The sequence below is a fragment of the Limulus polyphemus genome, unplaced genomic scaffold (assembly GCF_000517525.1).
Source record: "Limulus polyphemus unplaced genomic scaffold, Limulus_polyphemus-2.1.2 Scaffold247, whole genome shotgun sequence".
NCBI lineage: Eukaryota > Metazoa > Arthropoda > Merostomata > Xiphosura > Limulidae > Limulus > Limulus polyphemus.
In genome coordinates this window covers 411697-427408 of record NW_013665857.1, presented here as the reverse complement: position 1 = coordinate 427408, position 15712 = coordinate 411697, and the positions used below count along the sequence as shown (strand labels likewise).

At 34.0% G+C, this 15712-nt stretch overlaps 1 protein-coding gene across 7 annotated transcripts in view; it reads right to left on the bottom strand.

Moving 5' to 3' along the window:
• The window catches only part of LOC106478764 (disks large homolog 1-like), a 124391-nt gene that overhangs the window by 34678 nt on the left and 74001 nt on the right, over positions 1-15712 (bottom strand). For all 7 annotated transcript variants that reach the window (XM_022382404.1, XM_022382405.1, XM_013939326.2 and 4 more), the window contains 4 exons: positions 9716-9754; positions 5112-5159; positions 1855-1979; positions 1535-1637 (listed from right to left, as the gene is read on the bottom strand). In XM_022382404.1, the coding sequence (XP_022238112.1) occupies positions 1535-1637; positions 1855-1979; positions 5112-5159; positions 9716-9754 (315 nt within the window). The remainder of the gene's footprint in view (positions 1-1534; positions 1638-1854; positions 1980-5111; positions 5160-9715; positions 9755-15712) is intronic.

Below are 15712 nucleotides of genomic sequence, written 5' to 3'. Positions count from 1 at the left end.
GAAATATGAAGTTTACATGATATTTGTGTTGGCTTCTCTATAGGTCAGGACTTCAGTCTAATTATGTTAGCCTTACCATGATGTTCAAACAAAGCTAAAAATCAATAAAAAATGAAACTTTTGATAGATTTCATTTTGATCTGATTTTTTTAAAGGAATGACAAAATGATGAAACATGTTTTAAGGCCAGTGTCATTAACTATTCAAATATATTATTTATAACAAAACATTATAAGGGCATAATAAAGCTCATCAATAAATTTAAGTAATTAAAAACCTAACTGCATTTCATGCTGTGAAATGTTGTTAATCAACTTAGAAGAAGAGTAGCTGATGAGATGTTGCTAGAAAATATAACATTTGTGAACAACTTCCAACACAATTAGAATCCTGATATTTTTTTGCTTGTTTTATCATTTTATACACCTTTTAAATTATGATGTTGCAGTCTGATATGAAATGCTTTTCATGGAAAAAGATAAGATGGAATATTGTAAGGCTTAGTTAGATTATTTTCAACTTGACATATCAAGTTTCATTTTACCCATAAAGTTGTTGTTTTTCATTGTTACATTAGAGCTCTAGCAGGCAAAGAAAATTACCCAAAACATATGTTAAAATACGTATATCATTTAATATAAATTTGGTTTAAAATTTATTATATGTAGTTATTTTTAACGTATGCCGACAATCATAATCACATGGAACTGTTTGTTGTTTTTCAAACCAAAATAAAGATCAAATTTACAGTTATGTAAAATAAAAACGTTACTAGAAACTTTTACAAGAATGTAGGAAGACATGAAAAAAAAAAACAATTGAGATTACAACAAAGGTAGACATTTTAGTTGTTTTTTTTATAAAAAAAACACATCACAGTAAAATTTTCAAAGTTGTAAATTCATACACATGTAAAAATAAGATATTATATTTTGCAGAGGCAACATGATCTGTATAAAATCCATCTCAAGTTTCTAACAATTTCTTACAATGGTTTTATTTTCCCTAATGTAATAAAAAAGATCATAACAGGTGCATTGATTCAACATACTCGGGCATTTAAGAGCTAGAGAGCTACCATGTGAGTTTGGAATTTTGTATCACCATAAAAAAAAGGTTTACCTGTTTCAAAAAAGTAATGAAATATTAATAAATAGAGAAATAATAGAGTTACTAGCTAAATACCAGTCTAACTGGATATAGCAGATGCAATGTGGTTGACATACTATATTTCTTCTGAGCTTTCACTCATCTGCTCTTAGAATTATTATAAATAAAAGTATTACTGTTCCACCATTCAAGTGTTATTTCAATGTTAGCTTTATTTAAAGGTAAATGTAAAAGGTTTGTGTGTCAGTTTTAATAATTCATAAAATGATTTTACAATAAATTAAACAATGGCTTAGCTTATTCTGAACAAGTTGCTATACTTAAAGAAAAACAACTAATAATTTAGAAGATCTAATTCAATTGACATGGAAAATGTACCTGTTCACTTTAATAAATGACAGAATACAAAGGAAACACTGCTCACCAATCTCACATAATTTCCTGCATGTTTCAGAGCTTCTACAGCAACAGAATGTGGAACATCAAGTAACTCTGTGTTATTTACTTTGAGTATAATATCATTTACTCTAGAAGAAATGAAAAAAGGTCATTAGTCTACATATTAACGTAATTTTACATAAACACATTTTTAAAAAAGTTTAAACACAACGTGAGACCAAATGATTGAATCTTTCAACAATTTTTTTTTTATAGTACTACATTTCGAGTTACAAAGAAAACAATAACAATTAGAATAGAGAAACTGTTCAAGCTTAAATACATTTTACAATATTAATAATTCACCTCAGTCTTCCATCAACTGCTGCTCCTCCACCAGGAATAAGTTTAGTGATGTAAATACCAGAATCACCTTCAATGTGAGGATTATCTGTGCCACCTGCTATACTAAAACCCAGTCCTGGATCTTTCTGTGAAAATCAACAGGACTTTTTACTTTTTGTGGTTATTTAGAAAAAAATAAATCTATCATCATGCTATACATATATATATATATATATATACAAAGACTTGTTTTCTTAGACAGTCAACTTATAGAAACAGGAAACTATAATCAGTATCATTAGAGTAATACAAGAAGTAGTATAGTAATGTTTACATCAAAATGCACAATGGTACTTTATTAAAAAAATATAGTTCAGTCTCCCCTAGAAAAATGAAAAGCTAGTACTTTTGGAAGGTATATGTTCTACAGCCTGTAGCACATACTTCACCAATGTAGCACACAAAAGTAAATATATTTCAAATGGGAAAGACTCACAAATTTTTCAAAACATTTTGAAAATTTATAATAGATAAAACTCAATAGCATATGCTATACACGTATTTAACTTTTCACCAGTTGCAGCGACAACAACAAAATGTAAGTTGTAAACAACAATTATCTACTGAATCTTCAACATTTTTCACCTGGCTTTACTATAATTAATTGACAATAAGCACTCAATAAACCTGCCTTATACCATAGGGGTGTGCTAGAAGTTAAAAACCCTTTGACAAATTACAAGTACCTTTGAGTTAACAATAATACCACAAAACATTATGCTATTATAATTCCTCTCGCAAATATGTTACACATATGATTTGACTATTCTGTCTTAAATATTACATATATATGTAAGCAAAAACACAAGAGTAAAGGTTAAGAGTAAAATCAATATCCTTAACACAACTATAATGTATTCAAACATACTGATTAGCCAGCAGTCCCATTTTCCAGTACATTTGAATGGGCATGTATTATACTGTTCTACATCATACTGACTAGGCAAACAACATACTGCTAAATCATGTACTGACCAGAATAAATCCTTTGTATTTTCATTTATGCTGGAGGGTCTAAATATACTTCAGAAGTCTGTTGCTAGTTGTTCACACTTAAATACTTTTAGCCAGTTCATTACACACAATATGGTGGTTAAACTAAAGGATTCCAATCACAGTATGTCTACTTTATACTATGAAGTACAAAACAGTTCTTACACAGATACGACTGTTATGTACATTTAAACTTAAATCAAACAATGAGTGCATGGGTGTGCAGCTTTATGTATACATGCAAGAAAGATGTACCATGAATAGAAACAAAATACCCTAAAAAAATAATGGCACAACCCATGCTTATCTATTGAGTATGCTTATAAGTCACATGTTAACTCATTGTTGCCATGAGAAACAGCTTAGCTAATTAAGAAAATTATCCTTTTTGGCTTTGTCTAAGCACATGTCACAGGGAGCAAGGGGGCCATTTGCCCACCCACATTTTGTTTTGATTGGTCAATGATATTATGATGGCACCACTGTCATGAGTGGCTAGTGCTCTGGGGTTCAACAGAAAATAAGACAAATCGTACCTCAAGCCATCTACTTTCACTGTTTTGCTCATCTTCTTAATTTGGTCATCGTAGGAAGTGTGAAATCTGTTACCCCTGTGACTGACTTTCTCTCAATGCTTCAGACTTACTACAACTTTTTAAGTGGATCTAATGATCATGCACTGTGAATTGCTTTCTAAAGACAAAAAGACATGCACCCACATGAAAAGTCTGTAGAAATTAATACAATGTCGGAAACATGATGGGCTTCCCAGGTGCGTGATGTAAATGCAATTGTTGCAAGGTTTGAATGTTTAAATAAATGTCTGTGGCATATTAACAAAAGTGACAGCAATCCATTTTGGTGCAACATGACCAGGCATTCATATACTGTATGCTGCAAAGTTCCAAGTTAGATTACTTGAAAGCAGCAGATCTCATTGAGAGTCTTCAAGCAGTGTTGCAAATCTACAGATGTGATGAGAAAGTTGCACATTACTATCAACGTTCTTGTGACATCGCTACCAAAAATGACCTGAACTGTTGCCATCAGAATCAGTTACAGAGCTCCACGCCCTCAAACATGGGCAATTTTGTAGTTCTAACCACACTGGTGAAAAAGGATGCCATATGAAATAAGCCATCCTGTTTCCAATCACTGATAATTTTCTTCAAGAACTAAACAAATGATTCAGTGGGGAAAATGTCCAAACTTTCTGCTCCCTGTCGGCAATTAACCCCAAATTTGAAAAATTCCTCTATTTTAAATGTACTAAACCTCTTACAGCCCATTATAGGCTCAATCTTGAAGACATACAAATAGAAATGAGGCAAGCTAAGAGAATGAATGAGCATTCAGGAGTTTGCAGAACATTTCAAACTTCTATCTAAGGCTTTCACTGAACTTTACAAGTTACATGTATAGCAATAACTCTCCCAGTTATCCCAGTTGACTGTGAAAAGAGCTTTAGCAAGCTAAAACTGATCAAAATCACCTTAGAGCCAATATGGCAGATAAGAGGAACAAGAGACTAACAAATTATTAGCGTGCACAGAGAACATGTTCTTTCCATAGATCTTAATGATGTTGACAGGTTTGTTACTAAGGTTATACTGTTAAGTCCTTTGGAACAATCTGCTATTCACTGGAGGAATGATACTATTATGGGATATGCCCAGTCCAGCCATAGCCCTATTAATCCTTTGATAAAGCAATAAGACAAGTTTGAAAACCTGAACATGCTGGGACACCCTCTTGTAATTATCAGAGGGTAAAGCACAAAAGGTGATGGAGTATGCCCACAGATAATGATGAAACCAATATATCCCAAGGCTTATAGTTTTACTATCTAGAACTCATATTGGTGTAGGACATAGCAAGTTAAGTCCAGTAAAAGTATAAGCTACAATGTGAAAACAACATGCATAAGGTTCATCACAATTAAAATAATATATATTACAAAGCATTCACAGAAATTGCATATATACACACACACAATAGAAAAAAAGCAAAACATAAGATAAATAAACTGAGAAAGGAGTGGCTTAGAAATCCATCACATAAAGGTAACTTAATACTTGAACATAAAGGAAAACAATAAAATGAAAAAAAATGTGACAGAAGAACTACTGAAATGAGAATGAGATATATACAGACAATTGGGTAGAGTTTTCTTCTAATTACAATAAGATCATTGTGCTATATTACTCTTCGAAATCTTCACTTACCCTTTCCAAAGAAATTTCTTCATACTCCCAATCTCCATAACCACTAGCCTAATAACAACAAAATAAGATTTTTACAGAACTAAACATTTAATGTGTATTCTTAAAAAGAGTCAAAATATAATGAAGAATTCGTAAATATGAAATTACATGTGAGAAACACACTTTTTAAGTAAAGAAAATTTTATTCCAGTGGTAAAAGTCATAGAAAGTATAATCTTTTCACAACATTATCAAAATCCATCTTTAAAAGAGAAATACACAAAACATAGTTTGTTCCTGAAAAATAATGCATTTTTTTCTCTGTCTTTGAACTTAAAAAGTTCAATGACATCAAATATTACTTTTCCTTCTTCCTGTCTGGTCTGAATTATGAAATCTAATTTTAAAAACTGATCTTTTAATGACAAAAGAAGCACCCAAGTCTATTAGTTTACAAAGTTTTGTATCATATAACAAATTATTTGCGTGTTTCTGTGTTGTCTTCTTATTTTTACATAATTAGAACTTAAGGACTTAGCCTTCAAAGCTCAAACTTCTATCCATTTTCTTTACTACAGTAATACAATTTAATGAAACATTACATTAAATTGCATATGTAATGTTTCACAATCCTCTTAGATTTTAAGTTGAAAAAGTGTTAAAATAATCTCTCAGATCTACCTTTTTTTTTCTTTCTGGCATAGCTTACTGAATAACACTGTTTACAAGAAGAAAACACCTAACAACAATCAGATTTTTCCAACACACTTTTAGAGACTTAGTAACATTTTTCTTTATTTGCATTTAAAGTATTTATCATTACTAATTTTGTTAAGTTAGATAAAGAAACGGTGTAACATCACAAAACATGTGGAAACATAAATGAATATTTCTATGCAAAACTGAGATGGTATTAAATTTAAAACGTTAGAAAAGTTAACATTTTCCTTACCTGAAAATGTATTTCTGATAGATACTCAACTCTCACACAGAAAGTTATCTTCCCCATATGTTAGCCTTTGAGATTTGCATGCCACTATCCTTTAGGCAACTCCCACCTAGTTACATGAGTTTTCTCATGAATTGTGTTACTGCATAATGGCATTATTATGCAGCAAAAGGCAATAAAAGGGCAACACAACCTCCATGCACACTAACTCCTTCTATGGTTTTGCACTCGTGAATTTTCATTCTTGACACCAAAAATATGTCTAAAGTGCACCAAAAGATTGGAGGAGGATGGGAAGTGTGTGCAGATGTTTCTATTGGAAAAACATTTTCAGGTAAGGAAAATGTTAACTTCCAAGACAATACACACCTCTGCAGACAGAAAGCTAGAATCCCATATTAATAAGGTTAAGGGACTGGTGAAAAATTTACCTTTACGAGCTGCCTTCAGAAAGCACCCAAAGCAAACCTATGGAGTAAGACACTCGATAGAAGAGGCTCCATAAGGACACACCTGTGGGAAACTGCATCACATCTCTTCCAAGATACACTCTTCACCCAGAATAGAAAGGAGGAAGAGACAAACAAGCCCCATGTGTCGCAGGTATGAGTGGAATAAGAATATGGCTGTCTGAGTACTTGCACATAATAGGTCAGAAAGCCAATATGTGTAGTGTGGTCAGGAAACGTCAAGACCATACCTAGCACACACCTCAATGTTATAATCAGAAATTATTGGACCAACACCATCTGTGGGAGAAGGGCACAGAAATTATTATTTCTTGCTCACCTCAAGGCACAAAATTCATGACACAGTGTGTGTAACTTTCGTGCATGCTCTCCTCAACTCTACCTTCAGACTCTTGGACCAACACCAGCTGCAAAAGGAGGGCAAAGTATTCATGCCATAGTGTGTGTAATGTTGGTTAGACACTTGCACCAACACCAACTGTGGGAGGGGGAAACAGAAATTATGTGATATAGTGTGTAATGTTGTGTATACTCACCATGACTTGAATGAACATATGTCAGTTGCAGTAGGAGGGCATGATATGTTTGTGAGTGCTCGTCTCAAATCTACCATCAGACTCCTGGACCAGCACCAGCTGTGGGAGGAGGGCACAAAATTTATGTCATAAACTACATAATAGAAAGAGTGCACACCTCGATTGGACAGTCATCTGCTGCAGAAGGAGAGCATAATTTGTTTGTACATGCTCACCACAACAGGAAATGACTGCAGGAGGAGGGCACATGTGTATAGTGTGCTCGCCTCAACTCTACTGAACAGACACAACTGCAAGAGAAGGGCACGGTATAGTAGTGCTTGCTAACCTCAAATTACTGAACAGATGCAGACAGCATGAGAAAGGTACAGTATTGTATAATGTCTTTCAGGCATGTTGTAGGTATAATTATATGAGGGGTGATCTGTGCTACATTGACAGTGTCATCACTGTCCCGCTTCCCACTGATTGGCACCTTTTATTCTAGCCCCATTGGTTAGGTCCCAATCATTGATGGTTCTCCCTGGTCCATCACCCCAGTGGCTAGGAACTGGTAAGTAGCAAGGGTCTCCTTCGCTCCACTCAAAGATAAAGGGAGAGGAATTTCTGATGGGGGAGACCCAGAGAAAATGCTCGGATCCCCTACTAAACTGGTTAGTTAGATATCAGAATATACCATGAGGATACCTCACATGGTTTTACAAAACACCCTATCTGAACAGTGAGCATATATGGAAATAGTATGAACATTTTCTGTTATCCTGGCTTGATGCAGAATTTGAGAAAACGAGTGTACCTTGGGAAGAACCTTCAGCCACCTGGTGGGATCCTGTAAGCAAATGCTATAGTCAGAAGGGAATGTACTCATCTGTCTAGAGATGGTGGATAGACTGTAGGATGGTGAACAAAGGAGGCAGTAAACTTCAAGAAACGAGATAACCAGATGGTGAAGAGAGAGAGGGTGATGAAGTTAAGCGAGGTAGTCCACATGCTAGATTGAAAGATCTCGTCCAGCAGCTGTCAGAAACAAGTAGCAAGGGAATAAGAGAGGTGACGAATTTGATAGGAGGAAATGCAGACTGTCTGTGAGAAACAATACCCTATGAGGAGTAGATCAAACATAGTAATTGGTGGGCCCTACTGACAAGGGTAGAAGTTAGATTTGTCCATGAAGGAAAAGGGATCCCAGAGGAAGTACAGTTGAAGATGGAAACCCTAAAAGTGAGAGGTATAAGCTAAGTAGAAACAAATGGCATACACAGGGCACAAAAGTTTGTCCAGGTCTGAATGCTCATAGAAAAGTGAAATAGAAGGAAGGGAGTGGTGTCCTCCCTGATCAACTGAAGGCTTAGGGAAGAAAAACCAGTCCAGAGAAATAAGAATATGAGAAAAATGGAAAGTGGTATGGGATGAGTCAATAGCATAAAGATCTCAATGACAGCAACCACAGGTAAGAGAAAGTGGTAGAAGTTGAAGGTTGCCAATGGCTCAAAGGAGCTTGGGTAAGAGCTTGCAAGATGACACTGAGGTCCCAGTCAGACATGGGAACAAAGTTGTGTGTGTCTGTAAATAAGGAAGGACCAGAACAAGGTAGAGAGAACTGGAGAGGAAACACCTTGCAGTATCGAGAAAGACAAAATGTTCAAGACAAGGCTGCCCAATAACCAGCAATGATGGAGACAGCTTACCCCTATTAAACAGACAGGTAAAGGGAAGGGAGATATCCGATGGTAGGATGATCAGGAGGAAGGTTACAGCAAATGGAACAATGATGGAAGCCATGCCCCTTGCACAGGCAAATGGACCAGACAGAAGAACTCACAACAGGAAAGGAAAATATTACCAGATTATAAAGTCTGGTTCAATGGGCAATGGGCCAGACAAATCCAAATGTGAAGGTGGAAGGACAAAATTCCTTGACAGAAAGGAGATGAAAGATGTTGAAGCAATAGACTGTATATCTGGCGGGCAAAGAGAGAGTTGGGTTATAAAGTGGCATAGAAAAGGAAACCAAGGTTAAGCCAGCTAGAGGGGAACCACCAAGAAGACACAACAAGGAGAGTCTCAAGTCAAGGCTAGAACCTGAGGTAAAAAATGTAAAGGTGGGTGAGCATTATGACAAGTATAAGACCAGATCTGGTAGAAGGCAGCAACAGTCAGGGACGAGGGATGTAGAACAGATGATCAGAAGAGAGGAAACATGAAATTGAGAGCGTTGGCAAGGTAAAGATGAGTGGAGTTCCTATGAGAGCACCTCCAATGAAAAAACTGGGGAATAAAAGATCATTCTGCAGGCAGAACACAGTCTGACCAAAAAAATTACAATTCATGAGTGCAAAAGCATAGAGGGAGTTAGTGCACATGGAGGTTGTGTCATCCTCCTATTGGTAGAAGGCTTTAGCTGCATAAGAACGTCATTATGCAGTAGCACAATTCACAAGAAAACTCATGAGATTAAGTGGGAGTTGTCTAAAGGCTATGGCATGCAAATCTCTAACGCAGATGTACGGGGAAGATAGCTTTCTGTGTGAAGTGGTGTGTATCGTCTCGGAAGAATAAAATAATGAAAAAATATATATAAATCTTTTACCAACTTTCCAGTTCTAGAATTTCTAACAATCTAATAACACATTGCACCAATAAATATTCTGGTAAAAAAAAACTACTTACCTCTCTATCATTGCCTCCAACTAAGAGTGGGGTGTGAGCCTATTACAAAAAGGAAAAATAAAACTTTAGTATTCAGTGTCAACATTTACAAATATAAATTTTGTAGTCAACAAATAATTTTAAGTGAATATGTATTAGGTTTAATTAAAACTACTTTTGTTTTATTCACCTATCCTCTTAACTGGCAGTTAAAACAACTGGCTCAATATTTCTGTAATTCTAACAATTACAAATGTTTCATAAAAGACTTTGGTAGTGCAAAGAATTACATGATAGAGTTCAAAACTTTTTGGACTAGTTCTGCCTTAATTCTAGTAGTAGTGAATGACAAAAATAAAGCCTAATATATTATCCAATATAAAAACCAAAACCTGTCAGTTTAAAACAATTAACGGATTAAGGCCTTATCAACATATGTGGTTGTATAGATATGTTATTTTTTCCTAATGGTCACTCTTAAATGTGACTGACTAAAAAATTAGTATATTTGTGCTTCTTGAACTGAAAACAAATACAAATGCTAAACAAATAACAACTTGGTCAAAGTAATTAATTAATACTAATTTTCTTAATTTTGTTATTCAATTTAACAATTACTGTTATACTTTTATTACCTTATGTATTTAACTATTTGTTTGAAATTAAAACATTTTATGATGTTAAGTCAATTGTCGAGAAAAGCCTGAGTTTCTGTGTAAAAGCCAAACTGATTAATTAGTTTCCAGATTAAAATAAACAGTTAGATACAAGTGTACCAAATGTGTATATATTTTTGTTTGCACAAAATCAATAAAGGTAAAAATAGTAACATTTATAGTAGAGCAAAATTTTGTAGACAGATCCATTATTAATCTGTAAATTACCATTCAGTTAGTAACATAGTTACTGATTATGACAACTGGACAAAGCTCATTAATAAGTATTACACTGATCCATCACAATTATGTTAGCCCTGTTAAGTATTTCCAAAAGAGTTTAAGTAGAAACAACTAAGTTGCTCAGAATGAACTTTAATTTTCCACTCCCATATCCTTTTGAGTAAATCACTGCTTATGAAAAGGTTAAAACATAACCTTGAAACCTGAAATGTACAGGTTTTGGTAATAAGTACAGCAATGAACAGCCACTACGTTAAAGTAACTTACTTAACCAGCAGTCATCTCTAAACTCATTTTTATCAGTAAAAATCCTACGAGATGAGAGATGATGTTGAAATATAAAACCTGTAGAATGACATCGACTTCCAAGGCTCTCTTCTGAAATTATATGTGCTTATTTGTATTGTAATTCTTCACTATGCTGAGTTCAAATATAAAAAAAGTACTGATTTTCAAAATATATTTAATCAGTACAACTAGTACAGAATAATTGTTGAATTCTGTGCAAAAATAGCAAAGGACAATCTGCACTAACCATTCCTAATTTTGAAGTGATAGAATGGAAGGAAGGTAGCTAGTCAACACCACCCACTGCCAACTTGTTGGTTAAACTAATCGGTTAATCGGACTTGCCTGTACTTTTTATAATGCACTATGGCCTCAAGATTTGCAGAGCAAATTTTTTTCCAGCAGTAACATGGGGGGCAACCTGAATAATCATGGTAGTTTGATGTGATGTCTTTAAATCTTTTAGCATACAATGTAACTACTAGTTACATCAAGAAGTCAAACAATCAAACAAGATAGGTGTATTAATAATTTAAACTAATTCTATAAATATTTACATATCACATTTTAAGTATCACAAGTTCTCAGAAATTGTTAAAATTAAAAATTAGATATATATGTATGTAAAACACAAAAAGTCCGTGTGTCTGTCTGTTAATTAACTACTCCTAGGCTGCTGGGCCAGTCTCAACCAAACTTTGTGGGATGATAGTTTTGGAACAAGGGGCATGTTAATGGTGAGATCACAACCCCTCCTCCCCCATTATTGATGTTATTGATTAGTTATTAACTCTGACATAAGTTAACGTTAACTACATTCACAAATGGTGCCACATCCTTGCACACACACACACAAAAAAAATTATTAAAATCTTCTATAACACAAAATACACACAGTGTGAGGGGAGGGCATACAAACGTCTTATACATCTCTGAGAGTGCAATGAAAAAATTGATCTCCACTATTTCAATAATACATAAACTCAGCTGAAGTTTCTACTTCAACAGCCACCATAAGGCTGATATGAAGAGTTTCTTGAGTTATATCAACTTCTTACTTTGACTCGTAACCTTTCAACTTTGGCCTGTAAGACACTTCTGTGACCAATGAGTGTCAGTTAATCATGTGAAACACTATGGAAAAACATTAAGAGTTGGGTGTTGAAAGCAGGTAACCGCCACTACTACTTCTTTCAAAAGTCACCCTGACCATCATACAGTGTTCATTATGTTTTAGGTATATACATATTGACTTCTTAAAGCTTATGCCAAACTTTTGATGTGGTAATAATGAATACTGTATCATATCGACTTGTCAGTTATTATGGTTTTAAAATCTAACAGAGGGTTTGTTAGACAACCAGGTGTGCTCAGAAACTTCTGTTTCTCTTCACCTCCATGAATACTGTAATAATATATTTTAAATAAATTGTGTGAACGTTAGAATTTTTGTTATATTTATCATAGCATCCATCACCACATTTTTATAAGTTCATAGCCCAGACAAAGGAGGGGTACCTCAACTTGTATTGCATAAACCCACAATCTGTATTGTTTTATTTGTTTACGTAGTATTTGATCAGATAAATCATGATTAAAAATATTTTGTTAAAGTACAAGGAATGAACTCTAACTCCAGGAAATGTATACATTACTTTTTACTGGTTTATCAGAGCATTTAACATGTAAATAACTGATAAATCAGGTGATGTAACATACAAAATAACTTGATCAGTTTTCAGCTACAGAATGCTCGTGCACAAGATTTATATGCCAATTTCCATCTGAATTTCATAACTGGCTTGTTTCAAATTTTGCATATAAATTTACAATTTGGATTGCTTAATTAAAACACCATTAAAAAACAAAAAGAATATATAAAAATAAAATCGAAATTACAAAGAAATTAAACACAAAAAAATATAAATCTAAAAATCTTAAACCCACAGTTACTATTCACTAAGATATTTGATTATAGCCATGTGTAAGAAATGATTTGATCACAGAAAGAGCTTACAAATACACAAAATTATCTGTAAATATATCAATATATGTATAAAAGCCAAGTGTCAGTTGTTCACAATCAATTTCTCCGAATTTCGTGAGTTACACTAATCCAATTCCACTTTTTTTTCTCCTATAATACTTTCCCTTTTGATTGCCAGTTCCCATTTTAGTTAAGTTTAATCGCTAACATAGGCATAAAGAGCTCCTAAATTTTGGCACTTTTTTCCGCTATATAAAAGCCTGTCAAGGCAAGAGTTCCCAGGAACAGATCAGGCTTGGCGTTATGTGTGTGACACCACATCATTATGACGTCAAGCTAGGTTTGATCTGAATAGAAAAGCCGGGAAGACTCCTATGAAAAATAAGTCAAACATTTGCGCAAATCTATGCTTGGGAATTATTACGAAAAACAGATTGAAGATACCAATTATCTGTAGGGAAGAAGACGACTTTTCCTCAGAAGAAGATGAACAGGTGTGTATACAATCACATGGTCATCGTATGTTTTAATCTTTTATCCAAATGTACCAATATGTAGCATGTTTGCTCAATTATACATAGTAGATTCAGGAGTAACATGTAGTATGTTCCAGGGAAAGGAACTTTTATATTTCTTTTATTTATTTATTTTGTTTATTGCCAGTTTTATACAGAATAGTTTTCGTTTCCAATTATTTCCCGTCATTTTTCAAAGGCTTTTACGCCAGTATATATATATATAAAATATGCATATTATCGTAATATTCTTTACCGATACACTACGTAAAAAAAGTGGTATCGCACAGGGAAAATGTTTTTTAAATGTATAACTTTTAAACACCAAAATGATTTTACCAAAAAATCTCAATTTAGTGTTTTATGTTTATTAATCGCCATTTTATATGCATGTATTCTAATTTAAATGCTTTACGCGCGAAGTTTTGACGGCCTTTACATATTTTACCACGAAGGAGCTTTCATATATATAGAGAAAAATTTAAAAATAGATTTTAGCAGCTCGAGTTTATCCTACAGCAACAATTACAAGATCTGTAAAGTTTTCAAGTGAATGATAACAGTCCGTGACACTCAACCAAACGTAACATAGTTTTCATCATGAAAGCTTTGTAGTCTCGTCTTTCAGTACAAAACACTAGAAAGGCACGTCTCTCTCTATATATATACTGATAATCTGAATGGGTTAAAATTTAATTTAGTAATTATTAAGTCTCTGACAGCCGTTACGAAAATGTTTTGTTCAATAATCTTTCTAATCATTTCTCTATTGAAAGGAATTATCTGCATTTCGCTTATACAATAGGTGAAAAAAGTGATATTAATATTTCTTTGATGCAGTCGCTAATACGTTAGTATCACCAGTGTTATCTGTGATAATATTAATAAGAACTCTTAAACGAAAGTGAAGAAGAGTACATAATAATACGTCAACCACATTATATATGCTATTTTCAATAATGACAAGACCTGTCACCCAATACTATGGTTCTTCAGAACAGCTGGAGAAATCAGCGTCAGAATCCAGACACAGTGACTTCAAATTGTGGCAATCAAGCGACAAGCATTGTTTCATTTAATTTGCAATGACTTTTAACTTGTCAGCTTGAAACTTCCCCCCCCCCCCCAATTCCTTTGTGTTTGACTGCTGTTTCGGGTCAGTGGAATCTAAAACTGGTACAACTGCTAAAAATATTGGTCGGCACTGATGAAAAAAATACAAGAAACAGCATATACTACCCACTTTAAGGATGTATATGTGCAGCAAGTTGCTTCTGTCATCCTTGTGAACCTCGAAAAATCCTACTGTGATTACCGAAGTTTAATAAAATCATATTTCTTTTTCTACTTTTTCTGCATTGTAGCAAGAAACTTTTGAAAAGACTTTAGTATTGGCCTGGAGCTACTATAAGCTTTGAAATACACTATCCGTGAAACCGTTACGGTAAGTCCTTAAACCCCGTGGTTCATGATGTGATTTACATGTTACAAGAAATGACTGGAAATCCGAAGTAGCTTTTCCGCTTGAAAAGCTAGATCACTAAAGCCAACTACAATCAGCATTTTGTTGCTTACAGGGGTACCTCGTTACTCTAAAGAGACATAGAAATCCCCGAAAATATCGATCTGGCTGTTTGCCTTTCTGTTGGAAGATAAAAGGCAAGGCTTCAAGAACCTAACAACACACAGAATAAGTATGTTTACACAATATATGTAAACGACAAGTTGGAACATCAACAGCAGGAACTGCACAATGACTTGCAGTGGCATTGCGGTAGGGGGTGGAACGCCCCCCCCTCCTCTCCACACACACACAAAGAAATTGGCCGTTCGGTAAAATTCGGCCGACAAGATGTCAGTAAGTAAGTAACATTAGAGCCTTCGGGTGTTTACAAAATGCAACTAGAATCAAAAAACGAAATTTAAATTTTATGGAATATTCCGGAACGTGGTTTACCTGATGCAAAAACTCTTCCTCGGTAATAAGAAACTTCACATTGTTAACTACCGTACTTTGAAGTTTAAAGTTTTACATAAATGATACAACATATGCTATATTAAATGTAAAACCACTCGGTAACAAGTTTCGTAAAGAACTGTTATTCATTATTGCAATGTTTTTCATTTAACCCATAGCTCATATTTCATCGAGGTACTCTCTTATAATTTGCAGTTGAAGATTTTAAAAATCTGAATGAAATCAAGAAATAAGCTTTAACTTTTAACATTCGATAAAAACTAACTTTAGATTCTTTCATTAATATACCATTTTGAATTTTTTGTTTGTTATTCAGCTCACGACACTAATTATACCGAATTATTTTTCAGT